At 37.1% G+C, this 18,940-nt stretch overlaps 1 protein-coding gene across 10 annotated transcripts in view; it reads left to right on the top strand.

Annotated features, from left to right (window-relative positions):
• The window catches only part of MIER1 (MIER1 transcriptional regulator), a 67,366-nt gene that overhangs the window by 20,886 nt on the left and 27,540 nt on the right, over nucleotides 1–18,940 (top strand). For 5 of the 10 annotated variants that reach the window (XM_040978399.1, XM_040978400.1, XM_040978403.1 and 2 more), the window contains 5 exons: nucleotides 1,836–1,967; nucleotides 6,838–6,999; nucleotides 8,375–8,507; nucleotides 11,056–11,120; nucleotides 14,950–15,022. In XM_040978399.1, the coding sequence (XP_040834333.1) occupies nucleotides 1,836–1,967; nucleotides 6,838–6,999; nucleotides 8,375–8,507; nucleotides 11,056–11,120; nucleotides 14,950–15,022 (565 nt within the window). Of the gene's footprint in view, nucleotides 1–1,435; nucleotides 1,968–6,837; nucleotides 7,000–8,374; nucleotides 8,508–11,055; nucleotides 11,121–14,949; nucleotides 15,023–18,940 lie in introns of those variants that run through there. The other 5 variants (XM_040978405.1, XM_040978401.1, XM_040978407.1 and 2 more) reach the window with 2 other exon arrangements.

The following is an 18,940-nucleotide window of genomic DNA, read 5'->3' as shown; positions in this document are numbered from 1 at the left end:
GGTAGAAGATGAAGTGGTTACAATTTGGTGAAAAGAGGAAATATTTGAAATTCTAACTTGATGTTTTTATGGGAGACTTGCGTAATATATTATCTGAATTGAAATAGTTGATCTCGTTACGGGTGGAATATTTGAAATTTGTAACAAAGTGTATTAAAAAACTCTACATTAGGTGAAACATCACGGATCTTGATCGAAAGTAGAATTTATGAAGATATCCCAAAATTTCACCTTCAAATAGTTACCTATCACCGATAGGTTTGTCACTTGCCTTTTAGTACAGATTGAATTTCAGGTATAATATTTGAGTTTTTCATTTTTTCTACCTGTTGCTAGTTTCTCTTTAGCTTATGGCAACATGATTAACCTTTTAGTGATAGTGCTTACACAACTTAATTTCTTTTAGTACAATAAGGAAATTTGTCCATTGTCCTTATTCCTTATAGCCTATGTTTAGCATGTTTTATGTCATGTTACATCAGATGTTACACACTTAACCTTAAGTCAATGTCCAAAGATGGCAGTTTATATACATATAAGAGGGAACTTCAAAAAGTTTATAGAAGTGGCCACCATGGCGTGGCCCAGGTTAAAGGTGAAGTTGCTGCTGCTATCCGATATGAACACCCATTCAATTCCTGTGTGCTTGGCTTCTAATCCAGCTCCATTTTAGTGCTCTGGAAAAATAGTGTTAAAATGGCCTAAGTGCGTCACTGTTGCCACCCATGTGGGAGAACAGGATAGAGTTCAGGATCCTTTCTTCACCCAGAGCCAGTCAAGGTCATGTTTGCCTTTTGGGGAATGAACCAGCAGATGGAAGAGTGAGAGCTCTCTCATCTCTTTTATCTCTCTTTATTGTTCTACTCCTCTTTAAATAAAAACTCTGCCTTTAAATAAATGGAATTAAAAAGTAACCTTTGAAAAAAAAAGTTTTTGAAATCCAGGTATATTAGGGGTTATCAAAAAGCACAATATAAAGAAACTGGGTTTTTACACCAAAATAGACTTTATTAAAAAATATATTTACATTTGTTACTCAGAAAGGGGGAGAGAGAGAGACAGTGGGAGTTTCTGTCCACTGTCTCTGCCCGAATGCCCGCAGCAGCGGGAGCCGAAGATCAGAGCCCAGGTTGCAGGCTGGATCTCCCAAGGAACCGAGTTAGAAACTCAGTTACCTGAACCTTCACTGAAGCCTGCCTGTGTGCCTCAGCAGGAAGCTAGAATCGGGAAAAAAGCTGGGCTCAACTCTGATAGTATCATAAAGGGTGTGGGCTTCTAACCTCTGGCTAAATACCCATTTCCAAATAAGCTTTTAATTCCATTTTTCTAATAACCTTTGAAGTTCCTTTTTCAGTGAAGAGGCAGCATAAAGTGATTTCAAACAGCCCAAAGTCTGTGGTCTGGCTTTACTCCTTAACCAGGTTTAACCTTGGATAACTAAAGTTTAATAAAAGGTTAGGTAACTAATTACAAAAATAATATATATAAAGCACTTTTACAATGCCTGGCACATGATAAGCCCTAAATCAAAACTCATATCATTCATAAAACCTCAATGATAATGTGAAACTCAAAACTGGAAATTTATACTTGACTCTTAATTTCACTTTGCTCTTCTTTAATGCTTGTATGAATTCAATAAAATGCTGTTACTTTGTTGTGATGTTGCAGTGTAACTTGAAGGGTTCTTGATATCTGGTAGAGTGCAGACTTCGATTAATATGAGCTAATGAGAGATTCTCTGAGCGGTGACTAACAGGCCCTTGTATGATACATACTGTTGGCTGAGTTTTTTTCATACCTTGGTTTTGAAGGAAATAACATTTGTTTTACAGGACATCTTTATTGTTAAATCATCGGAATTTGCATGTGTAACAACAGAAATCCATCTTGAATTACCTAGTCAAAATAAATTCTCCTGGAATATGTTTAAACGTAAGGGTATATCCCAAGCATCAGGGACTCAGGTGCCACTAAAATACATTTTTCCATATCTCCATCTGGATTGGCTTCCTTTTTCAGATAATGTTGTACATTCGGTGCTCTCAGATCCTAATATTTACTGCTTAAAAAAAAAGTCTTTGAAAGGATATCTAAAGAAAGATGAGTACAGAAGTAGAAAACATTAGGAATAGGTTGGGACAGATTGTAACGAATGATCTTTACTTAGTAGTTGTTTATGCTTGCAAAATTTGAAAACTTCAGTTATTGTAAAGTAGGCATGCAGAAGATGTTGCCTGAATTTGAAACAAAACTTCTCAAGAAAATTGATTTTTTGTTGTAGCCCAGCTTTTCCTCCAAAATGTCAACTTTGTGCATCTACTAAGATAATTTTTCTTACTACTACGAAGCTCTGACCTGTATACTTGGGGTGATTTTTTGACAAGTCAAAATTATGGCAAGGGTGAGGGAGAAACATCTTCATCAGCTAGTTCACTCCCTTGATGGCCATCACAATCATAGCTGGACTGGTCCAAAATTGGGAGCCAGGAGCTTCCTTTGGATCTCCCACTGGGTACAGCAACACCAGCAGAGAGCTGGAGAGGAGCAAAGCAGCTGGGACATGCTCTGGCAATAGTATTGGATGCCAGCACTGCAGGTAGAGGATTAGCTTGCTGTGCCTCTGCTTAATATCTTCATAATAATTGATGGCAGTTAAAGAAGATCATACCTAAACAAAAGCAGAATACTGCTACGTACTACTTGTTTTTAGTATTAATCAAGTGGTTCTTTGATGGGATAGGAGAGTATATTGTTTCCACATAATGTAATTCACCTCGAAGATGACTTCGACTGATAAGAATTTATTGTAAGCTGACTAAAAGTGCAGTACTCCTCTTTCTAACGAATGTGTGGAACCAGGCTTTCACCTAATTAAGACACATCATTCTGAGTCTGGCAGTGTGGCATAGTGGGCTAAGCCTCCACCTATAGCATTAGCATCACATAGGGATGATGGTTTGTGACCCATGCTCCACTTCTGATCTAGCGCCCTGCTTATGGCAAAAAAGTAAATTTCTGTATGAGTTTACATTAAGCATTTATTTTTCTTGTGTATATAATTTTCCCTGAGCTCTTGCATAGTCCCAGAAGCTGCTCAGTAGCTGCTTTCAAATTGAGTATAAAGTAGAACATAACATATCTCCATGGAAACTAGGTAATAGAGAAATTAGATTTAAAAAAAACCAAAGTTTTAGTAATTTGTAATCTTTCAGTAATGGACTTCTGTAATTATATTTCATTTGGGCTAAAACAGGCAGCATCAACAGCTATAATCAGTGTGATTTGGTTATTGCTACTGTAATAAGTAGTAGTATTGTTACTATAATAAGTCATTTTCTCTCACTTGAATGGATTTTCTTTGCCAATTCTGTTACTGTTTCTTTTAATTAATGTTCTCCAAATGCACTTTGTTACTCGGTTGCTTTTGACACTGTTGGTAGTATTGGAGGTGTTGCTGAATTTTTCTTTGAGAAGGGAATTTTTATAAAGTGAGTCACACTTTTCTGATCTGTGCTTCAACAGGGAAAAATTTTTGATTTAACCGTGAATATCAGATGTTGTGATAGTGGTTAAAAAAAAAGCCTTTGCCTGTAGTCAGTCTGGCTTCTACTGTTTTTGACAAATGCCTAAGCTGGTGGTGTCATTAGTGATAAGCCTTATTAAAATAATTTTGAAGCTTTATTACTTTCCACTGGGAAACACTGATTAATAAAAATCTTAACCTATGTCTTTGAGACTGGTGGTTCTCTGAGTGGCTGTGTAAAAGCATTAGCATCACTTTGTACTGTTAAAAAAAATGCAATGTTTAGGCTACATCTGAGTCTTGTTAGATCAGAAACTGAGAGGTAAGTTTTAGTACCTTGTTTCAGTAAGCCCCCCGGCTGACACCAGATCCTGGCAGCCTGTACTGGAGTTTCAGTTCAAGTCCCAGCTGCTGTGCTTACAGTCCAGCTCCCTGCTGATGCACTTGGGAAGCAGTGGAAAGATGACCGTAGTATGTAAGCCTCTGCATCCATGTGCAAAACCTGGGTGGCATTTCAGACTCCTATCTTTGACTTGACACAAGGCAGGCCATTGTACCCTTTTGGTGTGGAGATGAATGGGTAGATAGAAGATCTCCCTTCAAATAATAATATAAATAATATATAAAAAAAATATATATATATTTGTATATGTATTTAAAAAAACCCAAGATAATTCTTTTTTTTTTTTTGAGTTTTTAAAATAACTATGTTTAATGTAGATCTTACAAACAAGATGAGATTGGCTGTTCTGCGTGTTCTAATGCCCTTGAATTAGCTAGACATTAACAGTGGAGAAACTGAGGACATTTATGTAATTGGTGTGTACTTGCTTTGGTCTAGCCAGAAGATGACCTGTCAATGTAGGGCAGTCCCATTTATTGAGTAGTATGATCTCAAGATGTCAGCTCAATTGGAAAAAAAAAACTAAAGGTTATAACAACACATAATAAGATAGTTTTGAGGATGGAATAAATGCAGAACTAACTCTTCCTACATTTTTAAGGCCTGTAAACATGAGCAGCAAGCTGTTAATGCTCGAGTGTTTTTTCTGGAATGGCCCATATTCATGAATGTGTCTTGACTTGTTAAACTTGCTTCTAATTTGAGGTACAGGATGAGCTTAAGGAAATTTAATCTGGGCTGGAATTAGGTACATTGTAGAACGTCTTTTAAAATATGTATTTTCTGTTTGGTTTCCTTAATTGAACACAAAAGTTGCAGTGGTTTGGTACTTCCAGAGATCTAATAAGACTATAATGTTCTGACTGCTTTTGCTGTTATGAAAGAATAAGTCAGTGAAACCAAAGCACATATGAAAGTTCAGCACATAGAAGATAGATACTAGACAGCCATTTGCTGCTGTGAGTATAAACTTGCTATTTTCTGTATCATTTTAATACTCTTCCTGTCTGAATTTGTGTACTTAAATATGGACAGTTTCTAATTTAGTGCGATGCATAGATTCTTGACGACCTGATTTAGTGTTGGCTTATTTTGAGATCCAAATATAAGAGCTGTCAATTAAATATGCCCTGATGCTGCTCTTTGGATTGTTGCTATACAGATCATTAGGGCTTTCAGATGTATTTATTTTTCAGAAACAGATTTGTAAGTTTTTTTTTTTTTTTAAGATTTTTTTTTTAATTGGAAAAGCAGATCAGATTTATTGAAAGAAAGAAAAACAGAGAGAACTATCTTCGATTGATGCTTCACTCCCCAAAGGGCACAGTGGCTGGAGCTGAACCAGTCTGAAGCTTGGAGCTTCTTCCAGGTCTCTCAAGTGGGTGCAGGGTCGCAAGACTTTGGGACGCCTTCTACTGCTTTTTGCAGGCCATAGACAGGGAGCTGAATTGGATGTGAAGCAGCTAGGACATGAACTGGTGCTCGTATAGAAACCCGGCACTTGCAGGTGATAATGTATGCACTGAATTTTTGTGCCAGGCCCAGATTTACTGATATAATACTAGAATATCTGTTTGTAATGTTTTGAGTGGCATTTTCTTCTTATAAGGACATTTTCCAAGTTATAATCATGGGAGTATTTCTAGTACGATCTAAATGATAGGGCCATCAAATTATATTTTGCAACTATTGTGCTCGTCTCCATTTTAATGATTTATTTAACACATGGACTAGACTGATTTCTGTCCTTGATAAGGCACAGAATGCTGGAGAAATTATGTCTTAGTTCATGATTATGGTACTTTCAAGTCCTAAATTTACCAACATTTTTCCTCAGAGCATGGGTTTATTTGTGGTGTGTAATGTGTGCATATATATAATATGTACAGATGATGTTGGTTGAATTTTGTTTGTATAAAAAATTCTAAGGCACTTCCCTGGAACTTCGCATGAATTGATTATGATAGGATGAGTACGTTCTTCAGAAACCTGATTTCTTTGTACTACATATAGGTATTTATTTCATATGTAGGCAGTATGTATTTTGGAGAGGTTGGAAGAGATTCCTGGCTGAGAAGCACTGTGGTAAATTGATGACAGTGTAGGAGTTCGATTGTTTAAACTGACTCAACTACTAATAACTTGTGTAACTTAAAAAAATTGCTTTATCTCTCAGCCTGTTTCGTCATGTGTGACATGGAGGATATAACTGTTCTGTAAGACAGATGATAAAGATCACATGAAGTGATTTTAAATGGGAAATAGCCATGGTGGGAAAAGTTTTGTTGTTATAACTCAGTATCATTTCTGGATATCACCTGAATTTTTCTTTTAATTTGTATGAGCTGGGTTGCAAGCATCATCTCCATGGGCTTGTTAACTTAGTTTATAGTCTGTTTTATAATTATACTTTCTGCTTAAGTAAGAGTGGCATTCTTAATTATCAACGTGTAACTGTCCATGTACATATATTGGTTGTAAAACAAAATAAATTTTAGATTATATTTACTTGAAAGGCAGAGAGATGGAGAGGGCAAAAAACCTGTTATATATCCACTGGTTCCCTCAAAGAAGGCCCCAACTGTTGGAACTGGCCTAGACCAATTCTGAGTGCTGGGGAATTATCCTGAGTACCCCACATGGGTAGCAAGAATCCCATTATTTGCCATTGTTTGCTGCCTCCCGGGACTTGTATTTCCAGGAAACTCATGTCAGAGGCAGAACTGGGGCTTTAACCTAGGCACTGCAATACAGTATTGGGAAGTTCCCAAGTTTCAAAAATTTTTATTTTCTGATTTGAGCATTCTTGCCATAGTTCTAAATGTGTAGAATGAATATATTTTTGTGAATTACAACTTGGTAATATGAAATAATTGACTTAAAAATGCACTTTTATTTTCATCTTTAGGAAGGCGACATGCCAATTCATGAACTTCTCAGCCTTTATGGTTATGACAGTACTGTTCGTTTACCTGAAGAAGATGAAGAGGAAGAAGAAGAGGAAGAAGAAGGGGAAGATGATGAAGATGCTGATAATGATGACAACAGTGGCTGTAGCGGGGAAAATAAAGTAAAGTTATATGCATATATATATGGCAGATACTTTTAGGTCTAGATTTTGGCTCCAAGACCCTCACTACATATCTGGAACCACAGATACTAGTATTTAACACTAAATGTGCTGTGTTTATTCTTGCAGCTATAAGGCCATTTTAAAAAGTTAGTAAAGGGCCTGGTGCAATAGCATAGTGGTTTAAGTCCTCACCTTTAAAGCTCCAGGATCCCATATTGTCTCCGGTTCTAATCCCTGCAGCCCCGCTTCCCATCCAGCTCCCTGCTTGTGGCCTGGGAAAGCAGTCAAGGACGGCCCAAAGCCTTGGGACCCTGCACCCACACAGGAGACCTGGAAGAGATTCTGGCTCCTGGCTTTGGCTTGGCTCAGCTCCAGCCGTTGTGGTCACTTGGGGAGTGAATCATCAGAGGGAAGATCTTCCTCTCTGTCTCTCCTCCTCTGTATACCAAATAAATCTTAAAAAAAAGTTAGTGGAAAGTGCTTATTGAAATAAAGTATACAAGGATTTAAGAAAATGATTTAAGATAAATTTAGTTTTAGTTATATTTTTGATGAACTTTTTGAAATATCTTCATGCATACTATGGTAAAGCCTATTGTATAAATTGAACATGGGAAGAGATCAACAACTATAATGAAATAAAAAGTTATTGCAGTATAATTTAATAGAAACTTATGTGGAATAGTCTGTTGAAAGAGTCATGACAAATATTAGCATTTTTAGGTTGTGGTTGACTTGAGGTACTAAACTACAGAAAGTGGGGCTAATGTATGCTTTAGAACATGCTGCTATTCTTGTTCAAGTTACGATTTCTTAATATATTCATTTTGATTACTTCCACAATCATTACTTGTTCTTTGAAAGTGTTACATTTAATTGTCAAAAAAAAATAAGGTATCTTAGAAATATATCCTAACGATTGGAAATCTCCCAGTACAGGTGATGGTGTGGTCTCTGTCTTCTCAGATTTGGGGGTCTCTTCCAGATGGTTTATACCAACTTTTTAAAAGATTAAATGCTTTTGTAATTGACACTTCCATGTTCATTTTTCTTCATTTTGAAATAATTTCAGGTGTACAAAGTTTTTGTTAATACTTCGCCCCACTTATCTTTTCCTAGTGCTAGCATCTTGTGTAACCTTGGTTTATTTATCAAGGTTTAGAAGTCCACACTATACTGTACTGTTATCTAATCTACACACTATTTAGATTCACCTCCAATAACCTTTTTCATGTTTTAGGAACCAGCCCATAGCATGATGCTACACTGAATGAATCCATTTCTGGTGTTTTAGATATTTAAAGGAAATCTGAATACTGTAGCACTTTGTAACAGTTTTCTCTGTATCCTGAATAAATGTGCTATTCCGTAGGAAGAGACTGTGAAGGATTCGTCTGGTCAGGAGGATGAGACTCAGTCTTCCAATGATGACCCATCACAGCCTGCTGCGTCGCAGGATGCTCAGGAAACCATCCGCCCACGTCGGTGTAAATATTTTGATACAAGTAAGTATTGTTGTTTGCTTAGTTTTGATATGATTTTACTATTTTATGTATTACTTAAATTACAATTACTTAAAACACCTTATGGGAACATTGTAATGTATGAATTAGTGTTTCTACGACCTCATGAGATGAAATAGTTGTTGGACCACCATCATAACTGCGATTCATTATTGCCCCAAACATTGTGAGCACTGTACAGTAATACATTCATAAGCATTTCTCTAATCGGTGTCTTTTGTATAAAGAAGAGGTTGATTCTTGAGGAAGAAACTCATATACATAGTAAGAATTGCCCTGATTTCTTATAGTTTAGCATCTGTTCAGAAATACCCAGTAGTCACATATATTAAATGTTTGCACATTTCACCTGCTAACCCTGTAACTATCATAAGCATGAATTGTTAACCTAGAAACTCTTTAATAAGAACTAGGTAGCCAGCCGTATTAATAATTACACTTATTATCTAATTTCCTATACTTGAAACAAAATCTTGAAAACAATAACCTTTTATGAAATGTAAAGTAATAGCTGATTGTAAATATGGCTATTATTTGTATGAATGATTTGTAACGAAATATTGACGGTAATGTAGTACCACTAATAAAAATTTTTGTATAATAAATGGGAGTTTTGATCAAATATTTTATCCAATTGAACAGTATTAGTGTTAGTACAAAGAGAGATTAGTTATTGAAATGTGTTAATTTTAAGTTTGGAGCAGTTGTGCTAGTATTTTTCTCTTTAGTTAGAGAAGAAGCAAGTCCCTTGCCAAGTTTGCTCTAAATTGTAATTTGGAGGTGGAGGTTTGGGCTGCTGGTTAAGCTACTCCGTAGGATGCTCAATCCCGCATTGGAGTGCTTGGGTTCAGTCCCCAGCTTAGGCAGCTCTTTGCTAAATGTGGGACCTGGTGGGCAGTAGTAATGTCTCCAGTACTTGTGTTCCTGTTCGGGAGACCTGGTTTAAATTCCTGATTTTTGGCCTCAGCCCTGTAGCTGTTAGAGCATTTGACAAGTGATCCAGCAGATAAAAACCTCTACTTTTTCCTCTTGAATAAATAATTTTTTTGAAGTAGATGCCAGGTGACTACTGTGCCTCTTGAAACACTGTTTTATACTCCTAATTTAGTATTGCACTTGTGATGTATTTATGTATATGTGTGGAAGCTAGACATACATACAATATCTATATTATACAATGTGTCATGTACATATTTACACATATGCCATTTATATTAGCTTTTCCATAAAATTGTCTATGCATAATGTCATTTTTAACTTGAGCCACCAATTTTAGCTTTGAGAAAATACTGACAATCTTAATAGCTTTCAGGTTTCCATCTTTTTACAAGTAAATTTGTTCTTATTCCAGAATATAAGTAAACAACAACTCTGCTTGCCCTGATAAAATGAAGGTTAGGAAGAATGAAGGTCCTTGGATTTATGTCCTCTCTCTCTTTTTTTTCCCTCTTAAAGCAGTACTGCAAAATTTCCAGTATTTTCAGAGTACTGTTTGGAAATGAGGTTTTCTCCAAGCCCTAATTTGCTATAAAGAAATTGAAATATAATTTATCCTGTTAATAAGCTTTGAGAGGTGAAGGTTAAAAACATGATATTGGCTTTAGATCAACTTCTCCCCTTAAGTTTTTTTTTTTTTTAAAGATTTATTTTTATTATTTTTTATTGGAAAGGCGGATATACAGAGAGGAGAGACAGAGAGGAAGATCTTCCGTCCGATGATTCACTCCCCAAGTGAGCGCAACAGCCAATGCTATGCCGATCCGAAGCCAGGAGTCTCTTCCGGGTCTCCCACTTGGGTGCAGGGTCCCAAAGCTTTGGGCTGTCCTCGACTGCTTTCCTGGGCCACAGGCAGGGAGCTGGAAGGGAAGCAGGGCCGCCAGGATTAGAACCGGCGCCCATATGGGATCCCGGGCGTGCAAGGCGAGGACCTTAAGCACTGCACCACTGCGCCAGGCCCTCCCCTTTTTTTAAAGAAAGTTATTTGGTAGTAATTCTATCATCCTAAAAAGTTTATACATTTTCTTTCCTAATTTTTTTTGTGTTTGTTAGATTTTCTTTTATGTTAAAGGCTGACAGGCAGATATGCTCTATCCTGTGGTTCACTCCCCCCAAATGCTTGTGACAGGAAGGGTGGAAGTCCTGCATGAATGACAGGGTCCCCTGTACTTGGGCCGTCATGTGCTGAATCTTAAGGGTGTATTAGCAGAGAACTGAATGGGAAACTGAGGAACTGCGACTTGAATCCAAACTGAGATGTGATGTCCCAAGCAGTGCATTAACCACTGTACCAACCACATGTATTTTTCTAGTTTAAAGGTTTTTTTTCTTTTTATTTGTATAACATAAAGTATTGACGCTTAATTAAGTGTATCTTGATCTAACTCCAGATACCTTTTGTCATATAACAACATTTAGTGGTAGACATAACAAAATATACATATAATAGTGTGTGTGTGTGTGTGTGTGTGTAGGTGTGTGTGTAGGCAGAACAAGCACTGATTTTATGATATTCCTGTCCTATTTATTTTAGATAGTGAAATAGAAGAAGAATCTGAAGAAGATGAAGACTATATTCCGTCTGAAGACTGGAAAAAGGTAGTTAGAAACATATTATTGATGTATAAAATAACAGGTATATTTGTTGTTACTGTGTATTGCCAAGTTGCTGTAAGCTCCCTTGTGAATGTTCAGATTCCCCTCGAGTGCATTCAGATGATAAATATTTATCTTTCTGTAAAATGGTATTAAAAGAGCTGATTTTGGTAAATTGGCAGTACTCAAACCAAGATTAGAAATTTATAGTTTTGGTCTAACCCTATACTGGTGCTGAGTTAGACTTTCATTGCTTTGTAAAAAAGCATCACATGTGATTTTGTTTAGTTTTGGAGTGGTGCAGTTATGGTTGATTTTAATATGAAAGTGAGTTTTGCTTAATACTTCAGATTACAGGATTTTCATTCCATCTTACAGTATAAGATGGGAAAACTCAAAGTGGTTTAATTTAATGTTGGCAGATGATAAGAATATATGTTAAGAAATTTGAGCTCTCTAGAATAGGATATTGTTAAGTAAAATTTTAAATGGTTGTCTACATAACATTGGCAGTATTCTTAAATTATATCTGGGTCAGTGTGATGGCTTATTTGGCTAATCCTCCTCTTGCAAGTGCCAGGATCCCATACAGGCACTAGTATGTTCCAGCTGCTCCACTTTTGTTCCAGCTCCCTGTTTGTGGCCTGGGGAAGCAGAAGAGGACGGTCCAAAGCCTTGGGACCCTGCGCCTGAGCTGATCAGAAGCTAGGATCTTCCTCCGGGATCCCTCGTGTGGGTTAAAGGTTCCAAGGCTTGGACCATCCTCTGCTGCTTTCCCAGACTATAAGCAGGGAGCTGGATAGGTAATGGAGCCTCTGGGACACAAACCTGCACCCATATGTGATGCCAGTACTTACAGGCAGAGGATTGACCAATTAAGCAATCATGCCGACCCCAAGTTAAAAGGATAATTTTAAGTTTATTGCAGAGTTGACTTGATTTTTAAGAAAACTATCAAAACGTGTAAAATTAAAAGAAACCCATATGGAAGATACAGTATTATTGACAGATCCACTGAAACAACCTCTTAAAAAATTCTAGTGTGATTTTTCTTGTAGTGTGTAAGTCATGGTCCTAGAATGTTCTTAGTCTGTCTTTCTGAGAAAATTTTTCTGTAAACTCTTCTGTGAAGATTTTCTTGTTTTAAAGGATTTATTTAGCAGTTTATTCGAAAGGCAGAGTTATAGAGAGGGAGGCTGGTGGAGACACCTTGCATTCACTGGTTCACTCCGTGGATGGCCTCGAAAGCCAGGGCTCAGCCAGCTCCACTGCTTTTTGGAATGTGTTAAGAGGGTGCTGGATTGGAACGGGGCAGCCAAAACTCCTACAAAAGAGCCCTGTAATGTAGGAGGTGGCTTGAGTGGCCGTGCCACATTGCCAGTCCCAGAAAATCAATTCTCTGACATTTAGCTCACATAAAGGGAATTAGAGTGTCAGCCTTTTTGAAGGGACTTGATGAAGATTAAATGAAAATTCCTTGTGAGATAACTAACATCTAAAATCAAAAATGATTTTTCCATTTCCTGCTCTACACTACAGAACACATTGGCAGATAAGAAGGTTCTGAATTCAGTGGGAATAAGAAATGCCTACTTATTATCATTAGTTGAAGAATACTCATCTCTGCTATTTAAATGGTCTGGAATAGATCTAGACATTGATACCTATTTAAAAAGATTTATTCATTATTTTTATTGGAAAGTCAGATAAACAGAGAGGAGGAGGAGAGGTAGAAAGGAAGATCTTCCATCCATTGATTCACTCCCGAAGTGACTGCAACGGCTAGAGCTGTGCTGATCTGAAGCCAGGAGCCCGGAGGCTCTTGCTTGTCTCCCACACAGGTGCAGAATTCCAAGGCTTTGGGCCATACTCAACTGCTTTCCCAGGCCACAAGCAGGGAGCTGGATGGAAGCAGTGCCGCCGAGATTAGAACTGGCACCCATATGAGATTGCGGCGCATTCAAAGCGAACACTTTAGCTGCTAGCCCACCATGTCAGACCTTAGGCATTGATACTTTTAAAGTCACATTTTGGTAGTCACTGGTTGAGTAAAATTAAAAGAGGTTTTGTACAGGGAATAACAAAATAGAGGATTTTTTATGGTGGAAGTCATAAAAGAAATGAATATTGAAGAAAGGACAAGATTGGTTGGTTGTAGTGCTAATCGTAGAAAATCAAACCTGCCAGTCAACACTGCCTTTCCTATACAGACAGTGATAACTATTATTCCAGCTTGTTTTTGAAGTTGTCTAGGTATAGTAAGGTAACAACAGGAGAAAGGAACTTTTCAAATCCTAAGAGCTATCTAACCTTCCTAGGCCATGATTTGTGCTGCTTATGTCAAGGTTTTTATTTTAAATGTGCTAGTAAAAGAAATTTTCAAAAAGATTTGTTTTTATTTGAAAAGCAGATTTTTGCTAAGAAAGATCCTCTGTCCACTGATTCACTCTCTAGATAACCACAATGGCCAGAGCTGAGGGAACTTGATCTGCAGCTGGCAGCCAGGAGCTTCCTCTCAGCCTCTTGGATGATGTAGTGGCTCATGGCTTTGGGCCATCCTCCAGTGCTTTCCCAAGCCACCATCAGGGAGCTGGGTGGGAATGGAGCAGCTAGGACAGGAACCAGGACACCAACCAATGCTTGCAAGGAGAGGATTCTCTTGCTGTGTCACTGTGCCAGCCCCTAGTAAATTTGTTCTTAACAGCCACCATACAAGAGTATCCATGTAGTCCTGATTCTCATGTGGAATGAAATCTTTTTTTTTTTTTTTTTTTTTTTTAAAGAGGGTACAAGGGACTGAAAGAGAGAGACCGAGTTTGTATCTTGAGGTTCACTGGTTCACTCCTCAGATGGCTTCACAGTAGCCCCTTTTGGGTCAGGCTGAAGCCAGGAGCCTTAACTGGGCTTTCCCACATGGGTGACAGGTGGGAATTTTGGGACCAGTTTTTGACAGGCACATTAGCATGTAGTTGGATTGGAAATGCAGCAGCTGATGCCAAAACTCAGTGCAGACGTTTCCATTTCCGGCGGTAGCATAACCCTGTGCTTCAACTGTGGTCCCCTGAAATATTATCAGTACTGATTTCCAGTTGCCTTCTCAATAGCCACTTTGACCTCAGCTGTGATTTGCTTAAATGGATTAGATTACCAGATTGCAGTTCTTGTGAGGGGACAGAAGGGTTCCTTTTTTATTTTATGTTGCTTTGACTGATGTGAAGAACTAATCTGTTTAGCTGTTTGGTTTCAAGTTATACCCATTTGTCTCTGTTGAACTTTTTTACTTCCCTTACCTTATAGCTCTGCTCTGACTTCAGTGTCATATTTGCCTGGAGTGTTAATACTAATTGTAGAATCATGTTTTCAGTGGGTTTGGGATAACCTCCTGAGTGAGCATTTACATTTCTAAAGTTTCTTGAATGACACTGATACTGCCAGTGCAGGGAGTATATTTTAAGACCACCGTGTCTTAAGATTAGATACCCTGAAAGTATTTAAATTTGACTTTCTGTTTTTCAGAGTGTTGTGCAATTATCTTAGTAAAAGTTTTGGATTTTACTCTTTATTTTTCTCCATAATTTGAAATAAGGTTTGTATTCATTGTCCACATTACATTTCATCCCATTTGCATCAGTAATATTCTCATCCAATCATATCCATGCTCTTATCTATTATTGACTCATTCATCCTCACAATACTTCTGTGAGGTAGTTACTTGGCTGTATTTGCATTTGTGACAGGAACCAGAGACAGCCCATGAGGATGGTAAATCTAGAAAATTGATGTAAAATGTGTTATTAGATCTTAATAATGTTTTATGTTATTTTTAAAATAGGAGATTATGGTGGGCTCCATGTTTCAAGCAGAGATTCCAGTTGGCATTTGTAGATACAAAGAAAATGAAAAAGGTGGGTTTTTAGTAGTTAACATAGCTGAACCTATACTTCTGAAGTAATGAGAACTGTATTTTATTTGTACAACAAAATAAGAATGTAACAGCCTATTTGGTAACTCTTGGTTTATGAAAGTGAACCATACATTGTATCTGTCAAAAAAGAAATCTTGCTTTTTTTCGTTGTTTTTCCGTCATTTTTTAAAATGCTCTGATTTTTACTGCTTTCTAATCTTTATAATTTGGTTTTTAAAAGCAAATTGCCATTAATAGGTTTAAAAACAAACTTCAGAGTAAATAACTGATAATAAAAAGTTATTTGCTTTTGAACTTAGTTTACTTTTTTAAAAATCCTTTATTTTCATATTTTTAAAATAAATTGTAAACACAACTTAAGTTTGACATAATTTTTTAAATTACTTTAATCTGCAAGTCCCAAGGTAAATCATTCTTTAAGTAAGAAACTTCTTGAAGATTTTTTTAAAAAGTGTTTCATATTCCCCGCTTGGAGGCTTAGAAAGAATGCTTGGGGTTTAATAATTTGGGTGTTTTAAAATTTTTAACTGACAGAGATTGTATGTGCTATTGATTATCACATGTTTCCATACACTGTATAATGTCCAGTCCTGTTAAGCATATCTGTTTTTTCAAGCATTTACTATTTTTTCTTGATAAAATATTCAGAATCCTTTCTGCCAGCTTGTGTTTTCCTTTTGTGAAATAGGCACACTGTATTTGTGTCATTTATAGTTATCCTACCCTGTAGTAGACTATCAGAGCTGCTTACTCTGTCCAGCTCTAACCTAAGTACCCTTTAATTAACCTTTCCCCATTTCTCCCTCTTCACTTTACTCTTGGCACCCCTCCCTTTTGATAACCCTCTCTTCTTTTCTCAACTTCTACGAGAGTAACCTGAAAGATTTTTTTTTATTATTATTGCTTTTTTATGTTTATGCTTATCTACTTGAAAAGCATAGAGAGGGAGAATCTTTCAGCTGCTTCCTGGTTTACTCTGCAAATGCTTGCAGCAGTCGAAACTACTTCAGGCCAAAGTCAGAATTGCAGAGCGTCATTCCACTCTCCCATGTGGCTGGTGGCAATCCCCACACTTGGGTCAGCATGTGCTGTCCCCCAGAATGCAGTTACAGGAGGCTGACTCAGAAGCTGAGGGATTGGGACTCCCAGCTGGCATTCAGACATGATCCCTGGACCTCGTAAGCAGCTGTTGTATACCACATTTTCTTTATCCATCATCAGTCAGATGGATATTCTGATTGTTTACTTCTCTTGATTGTTGTAAACAGTGCTACAGTAACCATGGATGCTCAGATGTTTTGTTGACAGAATGACTTTATTTGCCTTGTGTGTATATCCAGCAGTGGAACTGCTGAGTCATCTGTTAATTCTCTTTACGTTTTGGAGGAACTTTGATTTTGTTTTCCACAATGCCTGTTCTCACATATACTTCTATTCATCATGTGTAAAGGTTCCATTTTCTCCTCATCCTTGCCAGTACCACTTATATCTTTTTGTCTTTTTATAGTAGCCTGTGTAACTTGTGTGAGGTATTTTATTTTGTTTGGATATTATTGGTTTAAAGGTGGAAACATTGCCCATCAGCTGCTTCACTCCTCAGATGTTTGCAGTAGCAATAGCTGGACTGGACTTTATCCAGGTCTCCCATGTGGGTGGCAGAGACCCAGCCATTTCAGAGTGCACATTTCTGTGATGCTTGCATCCCGACTGGTAGCCTGAATAAATGCCCACCCCCTCATTTGCATTTTTCAAATTATTAGTGAGAGGTGGTTTTTTTTTCCTATTTTTGTTGGTCATTTGTATGGATCCAATGGGAAAGTATGTTTTTAAAGCTGACAGTTTCTAAACGGTGTTGAGTATGGTTGAATGTGTGTGTTTGCTGTAAATGGTGTTTCCTAATCTCTTGTCAGATACATAGGTTAATTTCTCCTTTTCTGCAGATTGTCTTTTCATTCTATTCCGTTATTCTGTGAAAAAGCTATTTAGTTTGCTGAAACCCCCTTTGTCTATTTTTGCTTTTGTTTGCCTTGTTTTCACATTTAATCTAAAAAATTCTTGGCCATTCCAGTGTTCTGAAGATTTTTCTTTTTATAATATCCAAGTTTTAGGTCTTATGTATTGGTCTTGAGTTGATTTTTGTGCGTGGTGATAGACAGGGGTCTGATTGCATTTTTCTACGTGTAGTATCCAGTTGTCCTAGCACGATTTATTGAAAAAAGTGTCCTTTCTTCAATTTATGTGCTTAACCTGGCTTTATGGTGGAGCAGCTAATTGTCTGCCTACATCATGAGCATCCGTAGAGGTGCTAGTTCCAGTTCTGGCTCCTCCACTTTCAATCCAGCTCCTTGTTTATATCCTCAGTGAGAAAAAAGGCCCAAGGCCTCGGGTTCTGCACCTATGTGGAAAACTCAGAAGAGGCTTCAGGCTCCCAGCTTAGCATCAGCCCAGCTTTGGCTATTGCTGCCATTTGGGGAGTGTACCTGTGGGTGGAAGACCTCTTTCTGTTTTTAACCTCTCTCTCTTTCTGTAACTCTGACTTTAAGTAAAATAAATAAATCCTCAAAACAATCAAAAAATGTGGCTGTCAGTGCATGCGTGGGTTTACTTATAGGATCTCTATTCTGTTCCACTGATTTATGTGTATGTTGATACCATGCTGTTTTAATGACATAGCTTTGTAATACATTTTCAAGTTAGGTAGTGTAAGTGTCTCTTGCTTTACTCTTTTTGTTCAATATTATGTTAGCTTCTTAGGTTCCATCACCTGGTTCACTCTACAAATGCCTGCAACAGGCAGCCAAGGCTGGATCAGAACAAAGCTGGGAGCCATTAGCTACATCCGTGTCTCCCACGTGGATGCAGGGAGTCCAAATTCCTCTGTTTTCCCAAGCACATGAGCAAAGAAATTCATAGAAAGTGAAGCAACTAAGATAGGTTGCCCAAATAGGTTGCCTTTACTGCAGGCATTAGTTTAGCTGGCTAATGTTGACCCTCTCTTTGTACTTTTTACATTAAAATCATGTCACCTGAAAACTAAGATAATTTGATTTCTTCCTTTCTAATTCAGCTGGTCTTCATTTCTTTCTCTTCCCTAATTGTTCTAAATTATCTTGGATAATAGTAGAACTGAAAATAGACATTGTTACTGTAGTTACTAAGTTTTTAGGGAGAAAGAACCTTCAATTTTTCCCCATTGAGTGTAATGTTTTTTTAATCATTGAGTGTAATGTTGACTTTGGGCCTGTTATATCCGATAAATATTAGCTATTATGTTGAGGTATATTCTTTGTAAACCTGATTCATTCAGTTTTTTTGTCACAAAGGATGATGTATTATATCAGATACCCATTACATGTTTTTTGGAAAGATTGCACTATCTGGTATATCACATTGATTGATTTATGCACATTGTCCCATTCTTAGATCTTTGAGATGAGTCTCACTAGATCATGATAAATGACCTTTTCAGTATGCTGTTGGATTCACCTCATTGAAATTTGGTTAAGCATTTTAGTTTCAATGTTGATTAAGGATTTTGGCCTGTACTTTTCTTTTTTGTTGTTTTATTTGTATTTGGTATCAACTTCCTGGGTTTTATTTTGTGGGCCAATCTAAGAATTAATATTGTTTCCTTTTAAAATTTTATTTTATAAATTCTTAAATGTCTGGTACAGTGGAAAAAAAATGAAGTCACTTGATCCTAAGGTTTTTTTGTTGTTGTTGTTTTTTTTTGCTGGGAGACTGTGTCTTATTGTTGTAATATTGTTACTTACTATTTGCCTGTTGGTCAGTTCAGCCTTGATAAGGTCTGTTTTTCCAGGAATTTGTTCATTTTTTCTAGGTTATCAAAATTTTTGGCATAGCCTTATTCAAAAGAATCTCTAAAAATCCTTTATAT

Source organism: Ochotona curzoniae, unplaced genomic scaffold (genome assembly GCF_017591425.1).
Source record: "Ochotona curzoniae isolate NIBS_2020 unplaced genomic scaffold, NIBS_Ocur_1.0 contig_291, whole genome shotgun sequence".
NCBI lineage: Eukaryota > Metazoa > Chordata > Mammalia > Lagomorpha > Ochotonidae > Ochotona > Ochotona curzoniae.
Note: the sequence above shows the minus strand (reverse complement) of the source record. Positions and strands in the feature narration are given on the sequence as shown.